This window comes from Pogonomyrmex barbatus, unplaced genomic scaffold (assembly GCF_055798465.1).
Source record: "Pogonomyrmex barbatus isolate J1 unplaced genomic scaffold, ASM5579846v1 scaffold1, whole genome shotgun sequence".
Classification (NCBI taxonomy): Eukaryota; Metazoa; Arthropoda; class Insecta; order Hymenoptera; family Formicidae; genus Pogonomyrmex; species Pogonomyrmex barbatus.
This window is the reverse complement of record NW_028297098.1, coordinates 2,841,303-2,858,737: the sequence shown is the minus strand read 5'-3', so window position 1 is coordinate 2,858,737 and position 17,435 is coordinate 2,841,303. Positions and strand designations below refer to the sequence as shown.

At 33.5% G+C, this 17,435-nt stretch overlaps 1 protein-coding gene across 7 annotated transcripts in view; it reads right to left on the bottom strand.

Moving 5' to 3' along the window:
• Positions 1 to 17,435, bottom strand: part of LOC105425085 (nucleolysin TIAR) — a 397,755-nt gene that overhangs the window by 15,370 nt on the left and 364,950 nt on the right. For all 7 annotated transcript variants that reach the window (XR_016141366.1, XM_089085290.1, XM_089085291.1 and 4 more), the window contains 2 exons: positions 4,067 to 4,247; positions 627 to 756 (listed from right to left, as the gene is read on the bottom strand). Coding sequence is in view for 6 of the 7 variants with exons in the window: in XM_089085290.1 (XP_088941416.1) it covers positions 627 to 756; positions 4,067 to 4,247 (311 nt within the window). In the remaining variant the exon portion in view is untranslated. The remainder of the gene's footprint in view (positions 1 to 626; positions 757 to 4,066; positions 4,248 to 17,435) is intronic.

Genomic DNA, 17,435 nt, shown 5'->3' with positions numbered 1-17,435 from the left:
CCCTCTCTCTCTCTCTCTCTCTCTCTCTCTCTCTCTCTCTCTCTCTGTGTTTCCGCCTTTATTCTTTTGCCGGACTTTCAAGTCATACACACGATATACCGACAAAGACCGCGGTTTTAGCCGCGCGAAACCAGAAGGAATCGGCCGTATGATCGGATATAGTAATTACTTCCTTCTTCGAACACTCTTGCTTCCTCGAGACGCGAATGTTCAGTTCTATTCAGTTTCAGTGACACATATAACAATAGCAAGCTTCAGTTCTACATATATTTATATCGAGGAATCTGCTCTATTCATCGCTTTGACGCACGCGCCGACATTGAAGATTAGATAGGATATTAATGTCAACGTATACTGTATTCTCTTTCAAGCAATTCAGAATTCTCTGCGGCATCTCTTGTGATTCATATTCACTGATGTGACATTACTGTTTGTATTTTACATTGTATCTCAAGAAAAATCGGCGCTAATGTTCATTCACGAAATAAAGTAGGAAAGTTTTTCGATTTAATACGAGCAAGGAAAGCAATGTAAATGCTGGGGAATACAGAGAGTGGAATTTTACGTCGAAAGACGTAAGTCTTTGTCCTTAAAGCGGATAAAAGGAAAAGATAGAAAGCGTTTACCTGTCCAGTTTGCTGAGCATTATTAGGATCTCCACTCTCCTTGCCCCAACTGCACTTTACCGTTTGGCCGTTGATGTCTGTATTATGTACCGCTACGATGGCATGCGTTGCCGACTCCTTGGTAGAAAACCTGAAATCGAAAGAGAAGGGGATTTAAGTCATTTGTTAGGACGTGTCCTTCATCGTCAATATTGGTATTGGTGTTGCAACCCGATGGTGTACAAAAAGAAAAATGTTCAGAGCAATACGGTACTCCTTCCACAAGTTAAACCGGACCTTATTATGGTAGCTTAACGAAATGGTCTCTGCGACTGGTGCAGTTTAATTTATGCGAGTTTACTGTGCGCACGAATGAGCACGGTAATTGTGAATCTCGACGAATCTAGATTAATCCAGATATAGGTATTCAATGTTAAATTCTACACATTGGTTACGCAAGTTTAGATTCTAATTTGCTTAAATAGTATTTATTTTAGATGGACAAACATGTATTACTATTATGTATCATAATACATAGTTTATGTATTCAGTGTAGTATTCTTCTCGCAGGATTTAAAAAATTAGGACAAAGAACAAAATATTTCGCGAGCTGAATTTATTTGGCAATATTTGCGCAGCTTGTTAATAATGTTTTTTGTTGCTTCGTGACAAATATTTTTTTTTTATTTCTGTTACATAAAAATTTAAATATGAGAATTCTAATTCTATACATAGCGCTCTTCAATTATTCATATAAGATTTGTCACTTCATGATAAATTTGATCGATTTTGTTCGGAAGGATAAAGACAAGGATTATCAAGGATCTGATTAGAGCATGATGAATTCGGCGGCAGCGTGACAAGGAATTATTGAATTTATCGAGGATTAGGTCACTTTTAACGTCCGCGTTTGAGATTACACAATGGCGACTTCGCCCATGAATTCGCCCCTTTCCATCCATCGAGTTTCCATCCACGATCGTTGAGTAGGACGAACGATGGTCATCGTCAGCAACCCCCCCCCCCTCTCTCTCTAAGACCTCGAGCGATAACCAGCGGCAGATAAGATTCTTTCTTTCACCCGAGAAGAAAAGACCTCCTTCCCTTATCCACCCTCTCGTCTTGCTTCCTCGTTATACTTTGCAGTAAGTCCATACGTCATCCCGAGATATTCGTTTCCGGGTTCCACGCTACGAAAGAATGAAGGGAGGAAGAGCAATTAGACGGAAGATATCTGAACGACGGACATTGTCCAGGGGTGGCGGAACTGTGGTAGACGTACGAAACGGTAGAGGCTATCGTATCGGACAAGGATATCGAACAGTGTGCGCAAGGAAGGGTAAGGGGTAGAGAGAGCGAGAGAGATACGTAAGAGAAGATTTTTTGTATCCTTCTTCCGTCCCTGTTTCCTTCTAGGTTTCTGCTTCGTATTCTCTCTTATCGTTTGTTCTAGAGCAACCTTCCCATATTCTCAGCCTCAGTCTTTTCTGAGGTAGGTCAGGATCCTTCGTTGTCGTTAAGGTAGAGCGCTGAATTCGCTTTCGCTAGATATAAATGCTCAGCTGATTTCTTAAAGTATTAAATTCTTTTCTTATAATTTGAAAATATCGACATGAGCACAGTTCTCTATGTCGTAAAATTTATCTTTAATTACAATAATTAATTTCTATTTATATGTGTATTTTATATATGTAAAATTATTCATGTTACAAAACACGATTTTTATTAAAAAATTTAGCAATCTTTTATTAATTTTGGTTTTTGGAACATATATAAAGTTGATTTCGTCGGGTATGGGAAGTTGAACTGAAATATATGATCTGTGCGAATGTAATGGGTAGATTAATGAAATGGCCACGATTCGAGCTTGATGAGTCCGACATGCTGCCATTGACCCGACATGTTCTCGCGTTTCGTGCCATAAATCACAAGCGACGGTAGGTATTGATGCACTATTCATGCGATTTCCTAATATTTCGTAAAATCTCATTTGATGACTCGCATTATACTGATACCAATCATCGCACATAATTTTGAGTAAAATTTCCTCAAGTCTTGCCATAACTATTGTATTACATGTTCAAAATTCAATCATTTTATGCAAATGTATTCTTTGTATACATACGATGATGATTTCTGATTGGTCTTAGGCTAGATTGTTCAGTTTTGTGATAAATTTATCCGAGTAGTCAATATAAGCATATCATCATAATATATGTATAACAATCCAGCGTAATGATTTCAGGATGATTGATAAATAATACATTTAGATAAGAACAACATATCTTTTCTTGACAACTGATTATAGAAATTGTATCTTTCGAGATAAAATTAAATATAGATTTTTTAATATTATCATTTTGCTGTATATTTATACGAATGTCTTATAATAATATACTTTTATTTATAAAAATTAAATAAAAATAAAAATAAAAATAAAAATAAATGTATGTACAATTCCGTAATATATACTAAATAAATTTTTATTACACGAATAAATTGAATACTTGAGCATTTCAAGAAGCGAAAATAAGTGAAAAGTTATTCAAGTCAGTAATATTAACATATCGTCAAAAAATATTTAGAATTTAATTTAATTTACAATAACAATAGTACAATAATGATAGTACAATAAAGTTTTGTCCTAGATTCTCGTTTTTATAAGGTAATAAAAAGCTTCGGTAATTAACGAACTTTGATTATATAATCAGTGAAATCGTTTCAAGGGTTTCATACTAAAGTTCCGTTTAATTCCGTTTAATTCTTCATGAGAATTGGCCTTAAGTGTTCTTTGTGGAGCCTGGTGATCGATAAATCATTTTGTAATTTAAACGGCGATAAAGTAAAACGACTTTTAATTACGACGATTCATTAAGATATAGAGAAATAATCCATGAATCTATATTCATTTAGAAAAAAATTGTAATAGATAAGTAAAGTTTCAACATATATTTTTAGCAAAGATAGACAAATATTTAAAGTTATTTTCGATATATAAGATAAAAAAAAAACAGACTGTTTAAATCAGTGTACACTGTCAAATAAATTAGCTGAGAGTTTGTAGATATTTCCATTTTTTATTACAAATTCAGAAATATGTCCAGAAAAAAATCAATTTGAATGAACAGAGATAAAGTCGATTGATTTAAGAGAACTATTTTTGTAAGTATGTAAAAAAAAAGTTATATAGACCATAAAAAATAATTAATGAATTGACCAATAAGACCAGTCAGTATCTTTTGCTTTTTATATTAAAAAATTATAACCAGAGCTGTTATTTTCTGCGATAAATCTTTAGAAAAGTTATAATACATATTTCTCTTTTTTTTTACTTTTCTATTTGAAATTTAATGATGAATGTAAACTTTGTTTAGTACCAATTTATTATCAATGGACATGTCTAAAAATATTTATTAATACGGTGCAAATATTGTGTTATAAACATTAAAATATATATTTACCTGATGAAAGCGTAGCCTTTATCTTTAAACACTCGAATTTCTTGTATGGATCCGAAAGGCGAGAAAGTTTTCTGCATAAGTTCCTCTGTCAAACCGTTAGTCAATCCACCGCAGTATACCGTGCAGTTGGTCGGACTGCTTTGATTGTAAACTTCATCAAACGTCAATGGCTTTGCATTGGCTACAAGACAAAAAAATAATATACTTTAATTTTTATTCACTTGTATTAAATGTTGAGAATTTTAAAAGAAAATTGGTTCAAATGTTAATAATCACAGCTACAATGAATTCTAAATAACAGTTGTTACATATTTATTTTTCTTGATTTAAAATGTAAATTTACAATGAAAACTGCTGGTAAATGCTCATAAATTTATACGAAATTCTTATATATATATATTGCAATTCAATATAATATTGAAAAATGTGAAACAGTTTAAAAATAGTTTATTACGAAGTTTAATTATAACTTGAGCTAACGAGTTTTGTACTGCAAATTTTTAGATTACATTTGCTAGAAGTTTTCGATGTTGATTCTGTTTACACCAGTAGATTAATTACTTTTAAATATAAAATATAAATATAACAAATATAAAATTCGAAATTGTATAGAGAAGTTTAATAAGTTTACTTCGGATTGTATATGCAAGAACATATATATCAATGTACCAATTTTCCTCAGTTGCATATAATTCAAAGCTCTATTAATTATATCAAAATTCTGAAAATGAGATGCTGTTTTTATAGATGTTATTACACATTAAATGTTAGTAATATAACGTTGTAAATGTTATGACAACAAAATTATTCCTTGATCAGGGAAATGTTTCGGGAAATATTGGTTGCGATGTTCCATCATAACGTTTATTTTATTATCAAGTAATACGGCACATGTCATTGCTGATTCGCATAATAACTTTTATTCGCTCCTAGTCATGATTAGCGTACGAAAGAATGAGCGGTGTTCAAGCGGAGAATTATAGAATTACATGGGCATTCATCAAAAAACGATCAGCGCGCGGCGTAATGATTATTCCGTTTGCGACATCCAACGGCGATCGGATACGATCCCGATAGCAATATAAGAAACAACACGCACGTGGGGCCTTGGGAAAACCATTATTGAAAGTATCTACTTCCCCCCAACGCGATAGATCTCTCACGTATCCTTTACCTCTTCTCTCTTCTTCCGCGGCATTACTTTTACTGATACTACGAAAGAGGTCAACCGGCTTTCACGATGTAGCCGGAGCGCGGGACGCGAGAGCTCCTCGAGATATCGAACGCCAATGCCAAAGAGGTTGAATCCCGTCAGCTAAGTTTACGATCGTACGGGGGGCTTAGCCTATACGGTAGAAGCAGGCTATGGGTGTAAACGCGACCGGTAAACCACGGCCTGTAATTGCCTCGTTCGGGGATAGAAGGTTCTCAGAACGGCGGAACGTCCCGTTAAGAACTTACCGAGGGACGTTCTCTTCTTTTCTCAAAGCTCGGCATTATCTCTTTATTGCCTGGTGAACGTTATTCTCAGTATTCCCGGAATGTCCGCGCAGCTTGCCCGGCTCCGCTGCCGCCACCGCCTATGGTCGGCTTTAAAAAATTTTGTTTGTTCTAGAATGCTTATTTCGCAAAAAGAGAGAGAGATTGAAATATCTGCACTTCTTGCGCTCGCGAGGTCGTGAACTTTTTACGGCTTTGTCGCCTTTGATCGCCGGTCGTTTCGCAAGTTAATAGCTAAGAATTATACGACAAAATGTAACGAATCAATGCGTTACCGCGGTACGATAGTTGACTAATATGATATCATCATATAAATCATATAATTTTAAAATCTGGTTTACTATAAAAAGGAGCATCAAGGTAAATGAACAAATTTTTCTTCTAAACATTTCTAATTTGTCAAATATAATAAATAGACTAATATTTTCTTTTATCAAGAAATAATCTCACTATTAAATTTGTGTAAATTATAATTTGTATTGTTCCGTAATTATAAGAGAATAAATATTTTATACGACTGCGCTTAAATATTTATGTTATACATCATATATTTTATCATTATAATCTGATTATATATATTATACTGTAAATGTGTATATAATATTATTTTACAAAATCTTTAAATTGCAAGCATTTTATCAAGATGCAGATAAATCATATCATCATACGCAAAAGATATGTCTATCTGTATAAATTGTCTAATTGCTGTAGGTTTATCCTACTCAGAAAACATGCAATTTTTCGTCACATACGTTATGACCAAATAAACTTGTCAAATAGAAAAATTCAATTTTCTAAAAAACGAATTAATTCTTTCTTGTAGTTTATCGATCTATTTATCGACAGATTTCTTAAAATATAATTTTTAGTCGTATAAATAAGATAAACTAATTGTATGCGAATAAGTGATAAAAAAATCAGAACAAAAGTTATTTATAAACATATATGTATAATGTCCGTCTCATAAACAATTTATTCTGGCACAAGATACATATAATAATGTATGACGCCGTATTTTAAGAAGATGCTGGTCTATATCTCATATCCTCTTTTTAAAACTGTAATAAATTGCCTTCAGCGGAATATTAATTTTATATTGGATTTTAAGCGACACGAGGAGCTGTCACTGCTTCTCTGTCAATACTTGTCCGCGCTGTGGACGTAGTTTTCGAGATTTAAGCGAGAGGAGAAATCGAGATTCAAGATATCGAGGATCGATTGGAAGAATTGCTCCCGACGTTTTGAAGCGGTTATATCGAGAATATCTGGTTGAAAAATTGAAGAGCTATTGTAGATCTATGACGATGGTTTTCGTACGGAGCGGATTCCATGAAAGAGAAAAAAAAGATTTCAAAGAAAGATTGCGAAGATGAAGTCGATACGGACGTGGAGTGATACCGGGTGAAAGAATAACTATACGATCGTACTTTTATTGAAATTTATCGCACTATGCTTTTGATTGATTTCGATATGGCATGTAATATATAATGTATTCACATGTAAAGCTAACAATTTCATTTATAATGTGTAAACTAATGTATTAAATAATTATATATCGATCTATATTAATATCGTTAGACATAAATATAGCTGTTATCAGTTCGATACAAGTTTCAATGTCATTTAATTAATTAAAAATTATTTACTAAATTTTATTTTTTATTAAATTAACACCATAGAAAAAAATAAATTTTTTAAATTAATTTCGCAATATATTCATATGTTTTAATTTTTGTATAATTATCGCACAGTTGAAATTAAATTAAATTAAAAGAATATAAGTAATAAGAAGGCATTCATTATATTTGGCTTACAAACTTTTTTGATAAAGAACAATTTTGAAATTTGTTTTATTCCATTTTTTGATAATGATAATGAAATTGTATTATAAATGTCAGAATTTCGACGCAGAAATGCAACAAGAACTTTTTGAGAAATTATAATTTTCAGGAATAATTGACGGTTTACTTTCGAACGCTGGTCTTATTTCCTCTCTGCGAATTCTTAGTACTTTAATGGAAATATTCCTCCCTCTTCCTCTCTCTCTCTCTCTCTCTCTCTCTCTCTCTCTCTCTCTCTCTCTCTCTTCTGGAGATTGGGCTATACCGATTCAAACTGATTTGATTCCACTGAGTGTGCGATATTCCAATTTAACCCCACAGGCATGACTTTCTCGACGTTTCCATTTTAAGTGGTCGATTCATGCGTCGTATATGCTAAGGTCTTAATACGTATCCAAGCCTAACGTGATTGCACGAGTGGCAGAGTCCTGAAAACGTTATTTACCGACGTATTATAGTCGCAGTCACATACAGTCGATATGTTTAAAGTTCGACGTTTTCGAAAGCTGCGCTTGCAGAAATTACGTGTCAGTTTACGCGCGGCAATAAAAGTAAGTAACTGCTTTCGACTTTCGAGTATCGAGCACGCGAGCGTAGTAGTAATGATATTTCAGAAACTAAAAATTCTGCAGAAATTTTTCTTTAAATTTCCACCGACTATTTCATTTCCTGTGATCCATATTACAATGTTGCGGATTGAACAAGAATTTGGTTCCGACGAAGAAAATATCCAAATTCGCTGGTTCTGTCAGGTCACTTTCGCTCTTCGCAAATAGTCCGTGATTTATGATCCCTCGGACGTGTCTGGCCGAAGATCCGCCATTACGGAAACAGCCTGTAGTTCTAGATTCGGCTCATTAGGCAGCTGATTACGCGAACGTGCCTAAATCGAAGTTCTATACGTCAGGTCAATGGCAACTCTGGCGTATTCCTGTGAAACTTTATTCTTATCTAGCAGGAACCACTTGGCGATCGAATAACTAGATTTATCGTGCGAATCTAGTAACTTTTTACTTCACTGAATTTCCGATAATTCGCCGTTCCCGAGAGCCGGGAGATGAAAGATCAACAAGAAATTCGGGGGTAAACTCGAAATTTTCTACCGACCGCGTCGGAGTCCGGACGCGCTAGTTCCGACCTTAAGTAAAAAAAAAAAGGTGCAGAACACTGAAGTGAAGATGGAAAAAAGGAAGGACGACGGCTTTAGATCTCCGCAATATCTCCTTGCTCTCTTTCCTTGTCCCGGGAAAGGGAAGTTTCCACTTTTCTCCGTTTTATGGCGGATGGAATCTCCAGTGGTCGACGATAGAACTCGAATGTACGTATCTCGTGCCCCCTTAAATAACGCGGGTACTTGAAGTTTCGTTGGCACGAGTCACCCTAGCAGCGCGCCAATATTCGTCCCGACTAAATTCATGGTAGCGGGTACTAAGTGGACACTGGCTGTCCCCGTGGCCATTCTCCTTTTTCTTATTCTCGGACATCCGTGGATTTCTGAATAATCAATGCTTGGACTGACGCTGCATTTGTAACTTTCTAGTGGTTTATGTAAATCAGGACGAACTGAAATGGGTGGTTTCTTGGTTCCCGTCTCTCGAATCTTTGCTCATTTCCTATTTGAATTATCGTTGCATTATCCACAGCTTCACAGGAATGGATTTATATTTATACCAGTGCTTGGGTGTACGTTTGACAATATTAAATTCTTTAAAAGAAAGATAAAGCAAAAGCGTCGAACTTTAAATTGTAAGTGAAATACATAGCTTTTTTTAAAATGTATGCGACATTAATTTCTTATATAATTAATTTCTTATATACTTAGTGTTTTTTTACATGTGAGTTTCGTTATTAAATAATATTCTTTTAGCGTTATCTACATATATTTTAAAATTTTTAATTATATATACGTACATATATATATATATATATATATATATATATATATATATGTGTAATTTTAAATTTAAAAAGATATGTATGTAGAGATAACTCTTCTAACGCTAAATAAACATAATTTAATAATAAAACTATATAATTTTAAATTAATTAAAAGTTATTGTTAGTCTCTTTTAAACAAAGTAGTAACATCAGCGGACATGAGAGGAAAAGTATTGGATGAGAAATTGTGCACGTATATAAAAGTGCACATAAACTAAGAAAAATTGCACGTAGTATAAGAAAGTAATGAAATGTGAGATATGCGAAATATGAATGGGATATCATGGACAAAATTTGATGGAGAAATGTTGTGCATACAATCACCGGCCCCATTTTTCTCATAAGAAACTTGAGCTTTGACTCGAATGATAATAACCAAATATCACATAAAAATATCGATAAGAGTGAAAAATTAAATAATAAGAAATATGAAAAATAGAGTGAAAAGAGTGAAAGAAGATTCGATTTCCTTTTACCTTGCTCACTGTACAATTCCCCTCTCATTCTCTTCTTATCATACCTTTCTCTCTTTCTCTCTATTTGTCGTTTTCCTCTAATACCCTTTCCATTCAATTTAGAATATGTTAAATCCGATAAGATTTTTCAAACAAGGGGAAGTATACGAGCATGCATATTAAAGCCAATGTATACAAATTGTATTGTAAAATGTTACGACATAAAAAAATACTTTTAACAATATTAGAACGACGTTACTACATACGCATATACGTGCATATGTTCCGAGGTGCGCTCTCGGTATACATGTATGTACGTACATAAAAGACCATCATACAAGTCTACCAATTTATTGGAATACCACTAGTTTTACTATAAACAGCAGTTCACTCGCTCGTAATTTGCAAACTGTTAATAGACAATATTTTCGATGACGAAACACGAATAAAAATATAAAACTGTTGCGTTGTAAAACTGATTTGCATTTTATGTAATTTTATAAAATTACACTTATTCACAAACAAAAATTATGAAATTTATTGAGATATACACGTGATATTTATAATACGCTACATTATTATTGTTTCATTCTAAACGCTTATTAATGTGACAATGTATTCAAAAAATATGGACGAAAGAGAGAACGGCTGTGTATATACGAAGAAAAATTAGAGCGATAAAATATTACTTTAAATCAACGGGCAATTAGTGTCGAAATGACAATTGCTTTATATTTTTGTGGTTGATCTATCGTAATATTTTACAGCTACAGTGATATATAGCAGTGCTGATATTTTTCTCCACGCAACAATGTATACAAGTATGAAGAGTGAAAATGGAAAGATAAGAGAATGATTAATAATTATAATAGTAATAAATACAACATAGATAAGTAATATAATAATAATAATGTTAAAGGTATTTGAAAGGTTGCAAAGTATAATTATTTAAAAAGAGGTAAGAAGTAAGAAAAAAGTATGAAACATATTTTTAATAAAGGGTAAATTAGATAACGTTCGTAGCTAACTTGCTTTGATTGTAATACACTTACACACTTGTTTATGTTCACCTCTCTCTTTCTCTTTCTCTTTCTTTGTTATTGGCCTTAACTCCTGACGTATCATCCTCCTGCAAAATATCCGTGTTAAAACGACACGTGCAAAAAAAATACGCAGAGAGCGACGATTCGTACGGAATATATTCCTATAGAATTAATTATGAGTATCACAATTATCTGCAACATTTACAGTAAAGTGTCCTTTGCACGTAACAATTTTTAATTAAGTATACATCAACAATTCTGAGAATTGTTAATTGTTGTTCTCATCTCATATCGCGTATTATGTTAAAGAAATTTCCAAATTTTCGATATTTAATTTTTCAAATAGAGGTTTCGTTGTAATAGAGCTGTTAGAAAAAATATTTAGAGAGATTTAGTGGAGGCTTCGTTCAATGATAAATGAGCCAAACCGGGTTGACGTTAGATTTGTACGCCGGAGAACTCGATACAGGTATTAGTCAAGCGTAAATTCGCGATACAATAAGGTACGTGAAGAATGGCAGAGCAAATGCTTTTGATCATGAGGGCTTTGTACAAATGTGCTACATTAAATGAAGTCTACGTTTGAATGGATTTTCTCCTTTCTTCTTATCCTACTCGTTTACCATTGTGACGATAGTTTGTACATCCTTATGCCGCTATGGGACTAACGACAATTTAATGGATCTCCTCATAATGACAAAAACTGGATATTTCCTGACCAGTTTCTCCTATCTCTCAAGATTATGCTATAAACTGTACGATGCGTCTTTTTATGGACAATATAGCCGTATAGCCGACGCACGATGAGATTGCGTGTAAGTTATAACTTTTACTATCTACTTAAACGTATAGCGTTATAATGACATTACTTTCAATCAAGTTTTAATTAAGTTAAGCTCAATTAAATTAATTTCAGAATCACAAATTCGCTTTACAAGATATACTGACGCTAATATACTGACGTTAGTATGACCGATTTTAAATAAAATTATTTTATAAATATTAATATAATTATTTTACAATGGTAACATTAATATTAATAATAGTAGGAATTAGTAAAATCAATTAGAATCATCAATTACAATTTATCTTTATAAATACATTAGTTATACATAAAATACTTAAAAATGTAATTATTATTAAGTATAATCAAGTATTATTATTTTTATTTCAAGTTATTTATATACTATAAATTTTATAAAATTACATAAAAAGTATATACGAAATAAATTACGAATCAAGCAAATTGTATGAATCATACAATCAAAACTAATATCTCTTGAATGCTACGAATTTCGCATAAATTCCAAATGGAAGTTTCACACGAAGACGTATAATGCAAATACATTTGTTGTAAGAGTGTATATATATATATATATATATATATATATATTAAGTCTATATCTTCAAGTAGACTCTAACAGTAAACATAGACGCGTGTTCTCCGCAGGGACATTATCGAGACTAATAAACCTGCGAGCTAAACCACGACTGCCATACTTTGCCAAGAAAGCTGAGTAACCATGGCCGTTAAAGTTTCCGTATAATCTTGGGATAGGCGGTTTCGTTCCGAGGAAAAGCTTTACTTCGAATCCTATGTTCAAACTGAAGTTTGAGCAGCATCCAAATCTATGCGAAATGGTTGGTAATTATTTATGACTCTCGTTTTATACTTCCTATATCTCTGTCGCAATTATTATATACAAAATGATACACGCATTGATATTTTTCTCATTTATATAAATTTTTATTTGCATTACTGTGCCACTTAAGTAATATAATTAATAAAAAAATATTAGAATTTCTTGTACGATTTTTTATCATTAATCTTATTAAATTTATATTATAATTCTAATTGTTTTTAATGTATTTTGTTACGAACTGACATAAGAAACATTGACAGCTTAGATGTAATTTGATTTAAATTTACATTATTCTGTGTTTCAAGATAATATTCCTATTCAAATGATTATGTGTATATATATATATATATATATATATATATATATATATATATATATATATATACATTTGTAACACAATTTCTAATAAATATATATAAAAAATATAAAATATAAAATAACTGTTATTATGCAATTTATATACCTTTAAATAAAATTTTCTACTGTTTAAATAACTGTTTAAATAGAAAATCAGTATCTTTAATAATGAAGTACATAGAAATTTCTAATCTATTTTTGTCGTATTCGATCATTGTGATATTCAACGCTTGAGTTAGTCTCTAGAATCGAGTCTAGCTTGGTGCTTCATACTTCTCTCGACTGGTTCGCAAGCTCGTCCTCTCCGAGTCGGGCCAAGCCAAGATTTGTAGTCGTCGCATAAATTTGAGCTTTCTCCCTTCTCAGACTTGTCCTAATAGATTGGCGGCCCCGATAAAGACGTCTAATACGTACGTATATATTTAGACACTCTTAGTTTCTACGTTAATAACAATTCGAATCAATTCCTCTTGATGATCATTTTATCGCTAGACATTTTCAGAAGTTGGAATGCAAATAAATCGCGGTTTATGATATCGCTCATACGGAATCGTGCAATTAGAAGTGTGGAATGTACATATAGCTTTAATACAATATATAGATAGATCACTGCTTCAGTTATGATACGTGGTACCAAAGATGAAAGCGGTTTTGCGCTTTTCAACCGAGATAACGCTTGTAATTAATTTACGACAAGTCAACAATACCGACGAGTCAACAATATTATTAAATTTTCTTCGAGATATTTGCGTATTTGCATACGAGTAGATGCAAAATCCGATATCTTCTCGTTGTATGTTTCTTGTGAATTACTTTCCTACGTGATCAATCAGTCGCGAATCATCCTATCCTATTGAACTGTTTCGATAATCTGCCATGCGGGTTTTTTGTGAGGATCGAGCATCGAATGTATAAACGGTGCAAGGAACACAATCGAAGATAAGCAGACGCAAAGGTGAGCCGTTTTAAATTAAGCCGGACGTGAAAAAAGAGAAAAAGAAAGAAAGGGCGAGAAAAAGGTACGGAGAGAAAACGAAACGAGAATAGAGACAGAACGATCCGGAGCAAGAGAGAAACCGATCCGAGCGTTTAAAGAGCCACGGGGGTGTTCAACAGCGTTCCGCACTCGACGACGAAATGGTCTCCCGCCTCGCCGAAACGGGAAAACCAATCCTCTCTCTGCACCTTCGTTCGGCTTTCGCCTATGTGCCTATATTACCTTCGATCCGCATCTCTGCAAGCCTTCGCCACCCTCCGCAAGCGGCACCCACCGCCGCTGCCTCCGTTACCACCGATCCTCCGCCAGCCAACCCCCCGCCGCACACCTCCATTCGTCCTCGACCTTCTAAACCCGGCGTGTTCAGCTCCTCCGTTTCCGAACGTGATCCGTGATCCTGCCAAACTGTGCAGTATGCTCGTAGCAGGTGGCAGTCCTCAGGAATTTCATTTCGTGTGCGGGGCTAATTATACGCCGGGCTTTTACATACTATCGTTATTTTACTATGGGTCAGCATGGTGCACAGTTTCTCAATTGTACGTTCTTCATACCACTATTCCTTTGTAAAAATCAGTATGATCCTAACTATGCTCCTTTCTTGCACCAGAGAAGATAATAGGAAGTAATATTTAAGAGTGACAAGTATATATATATATATATATATATATATATATATATATGTGACGAATTTATATATCCTATACAACAATTGTTAAAACAAATTTTGTAGTGACAGCATAAAAGTTTATAATGATACAGATCACTTCTTTTCTTCATAATAAATTGAATTATAATGAATTATAGTGATCACTTCTTTTCTTCATAATAAATTGAATTATATTGAATTATAATAACACAATCTTATTATTATATCGAAACGAAAAAGACTAAGGAAGAAGAGAATACCGTACTCGAAAATATTTGCAGATTAGCATCTCGTACGAGCGAGATACGTGTACATTCCGAGAATTGCAAGGATTTCGACTAAATGGCAATGAGGTTCGTTATTGCGAACGTATGTTCGTGTGTATTGTGCAATTGTCATATCAATCGCGAGCTCGGAAACGCTATCGACGAGATAAAAACGCTCGTAAAAACACGTTAACCTAGCGAGTGTATTACTGTTAGATTGGTCTTGGTTTCGAGGTGCTGATAGTAGTGATTGCTTGGTCGAGGAATCGGGGTTGGGTTAGTGGTTGCAGCGGTGACTCGCTCGGCAACTACTCACGAGTTACTACTACAAACATTGAGTCTCTTTCTCACTCTTTTTCCCGTGTGCTTGGTCTCCGGCGATCTATCTTTCCATGCGGGTTCTCGCACCTACGTCGCTCATCCCTTTCTAAAATCACCGCCTTATCCGCCCCCGCGCTTGTCTACCATCATTTACTTTCGACCACTTTCACGATTAAATGGCCGCGAAATTGCGACTGTTTTACGTGAGCTGGATAGTCTAGTTCGCGGTGGCTTTATCATAGCGGATTTCGAGAGAAAAATGTTAAGATAATTCTAAATTTCGACAAATTTCCCGTGTACCCATCTCATCAATTAATTTACGTTGTTATCCACAATTTATGAATAACAAAAGAAATATGAGGGAGACACTATCAAATTTCTTTCTTCTCTCTTTCATGCATAACAATAATATTGTCTAATGTATCCGCTTTATAAACTGGAACAATTGGACAACATTATTTTGTGTGTCTAAACATGTGTATATTAAAAAATATATAATTATAAAAATATATAAATTACACTACATCACAAATGTTGATGCAAGCCTATATATTTTTTACTGCAGACTTTAATATTAGTACATATAATTTTTTAATCTAAAGCGGAATTGTTTTCCTTTTTGTTTGCTCTTCCAATTTCTGCTTTGTCATAGTGCTATATTTCACGTGTGTTTGCTGTAATAATTTTCCCCGGTCGATTCATATGTAAAAACATACACGCTCGCTTCATGCATTTGTGCCCTTTGAAAGTGATGTATGATCTTGATTGGCCGAATCGTTCTGAAGTAGACGTCGTCGAGAGGACAAACGAGCGCCGATTTACATCGGAAATCCGGAGGCGAAATTGCGCGAGGACGAAGTAGGTTTATCGGCACGATTTGTATAATCGTCAAAGTTTTTGGGATTGAAGCAGGGCAGCCATACGCGTATACCGTCTCTTGAGTAAACTCGATCGATCTCGGCTACGGAAATCTAATTTTAGCGCGGTACCGTCACACTACTTTCATTTGTTGACTGTCAGTACATGCGTTATAAAAATTTTTTATTTTTTATCCAAACTTATATATCAATCATATATTTTGTTTAAATTTTTATAACATAAACGTTTTAAATCGTCAATGATGTTTCCAAACAGTTTGGTTAATCGCTCAGCAAAGAGGTAATCCGCGCGTCAAGCTGTTATATGTTTTATTATTAAATGCACGATTTAAAAAGCATAATTAACCAATCAGATAAGTCTCTCTCACATGTGTAATATGTGCGTTATAATATAACGTATTTTATGATAATTGTTTAAATGAATGGTATTGAAATATCTTTAATATTCAAGCAAATGAATCATGGAGAATTCATGGAAAAGCAAGCAATGCATCTTTTATCGTGCATTGTAATTACGTATAACATATAATTTATTGCATGATTTTGTAAGTTGGATAACATAATTTATATTATTTTAAAAAAACACACTGAAAATTATAATAAAAATATATTTTTTTATCATATATGTATTTTATTTTTCTAAAAGTGTCTACAAATCGCTTTTATTTACTTCAATATTCAAATATATTTCAATATAATTAACCAAGTGCAACATTTAAACAGAAGAGTTCATACTGGAAACTAACACAGCCATTATTATTATTCCCGGGACAATCCTATCAATATTAATTTCCGTATGTATTCCGGCTTACTGTACTAAATGGTTCAACCGACGCAGTTCGATTGAAACATAAATCATATTTTAACATGCATTATATTTATATACACTAATATTTATTCTAATTTAAAAATATTTTCATATTTTTATCGAATCGTATTCTCATTACTTAAACGGAAAATTCGGGACGCGTGGATAATCAGTACGACAGATTGTTCTCAATAGCTCCGAATAGTGGACGCGCAATAGGAAAGACCAAGTGTTTTAACGACCAAATGAATCTTACAACGACCGATTGCTGTTAGTACACACGACCAAGAGGAGATGCATGACCAGGATACGTTGCTTCTTGCGCGGAATACATCTTAACAACTGTGGGTACTTTTCAGAACAATACTTCTCAGAACCTACGGGATTCAATGTAACATCCACAGTCTGGCTTGGAACATTACCTCTTTCGAAACGGGTCACTGAGAATGAACTCGGAGCAATTATATAGTGACAATGAAAAATATAAGTCCTTTCCACATCGACTTTTAATGTTTCGTGATAAATCGATAAATCAGCATTAAAATTGTAAGCTTATTGAGTAAATTAAAAAGCTTAGAAACTTAATTACATTTGTCCAATTATATGAAATCAATTTCTCAATTTGTGGTAAAGTAATGTTATCAATGCTTTATAGATGCAGAAAGATTTCTAATGT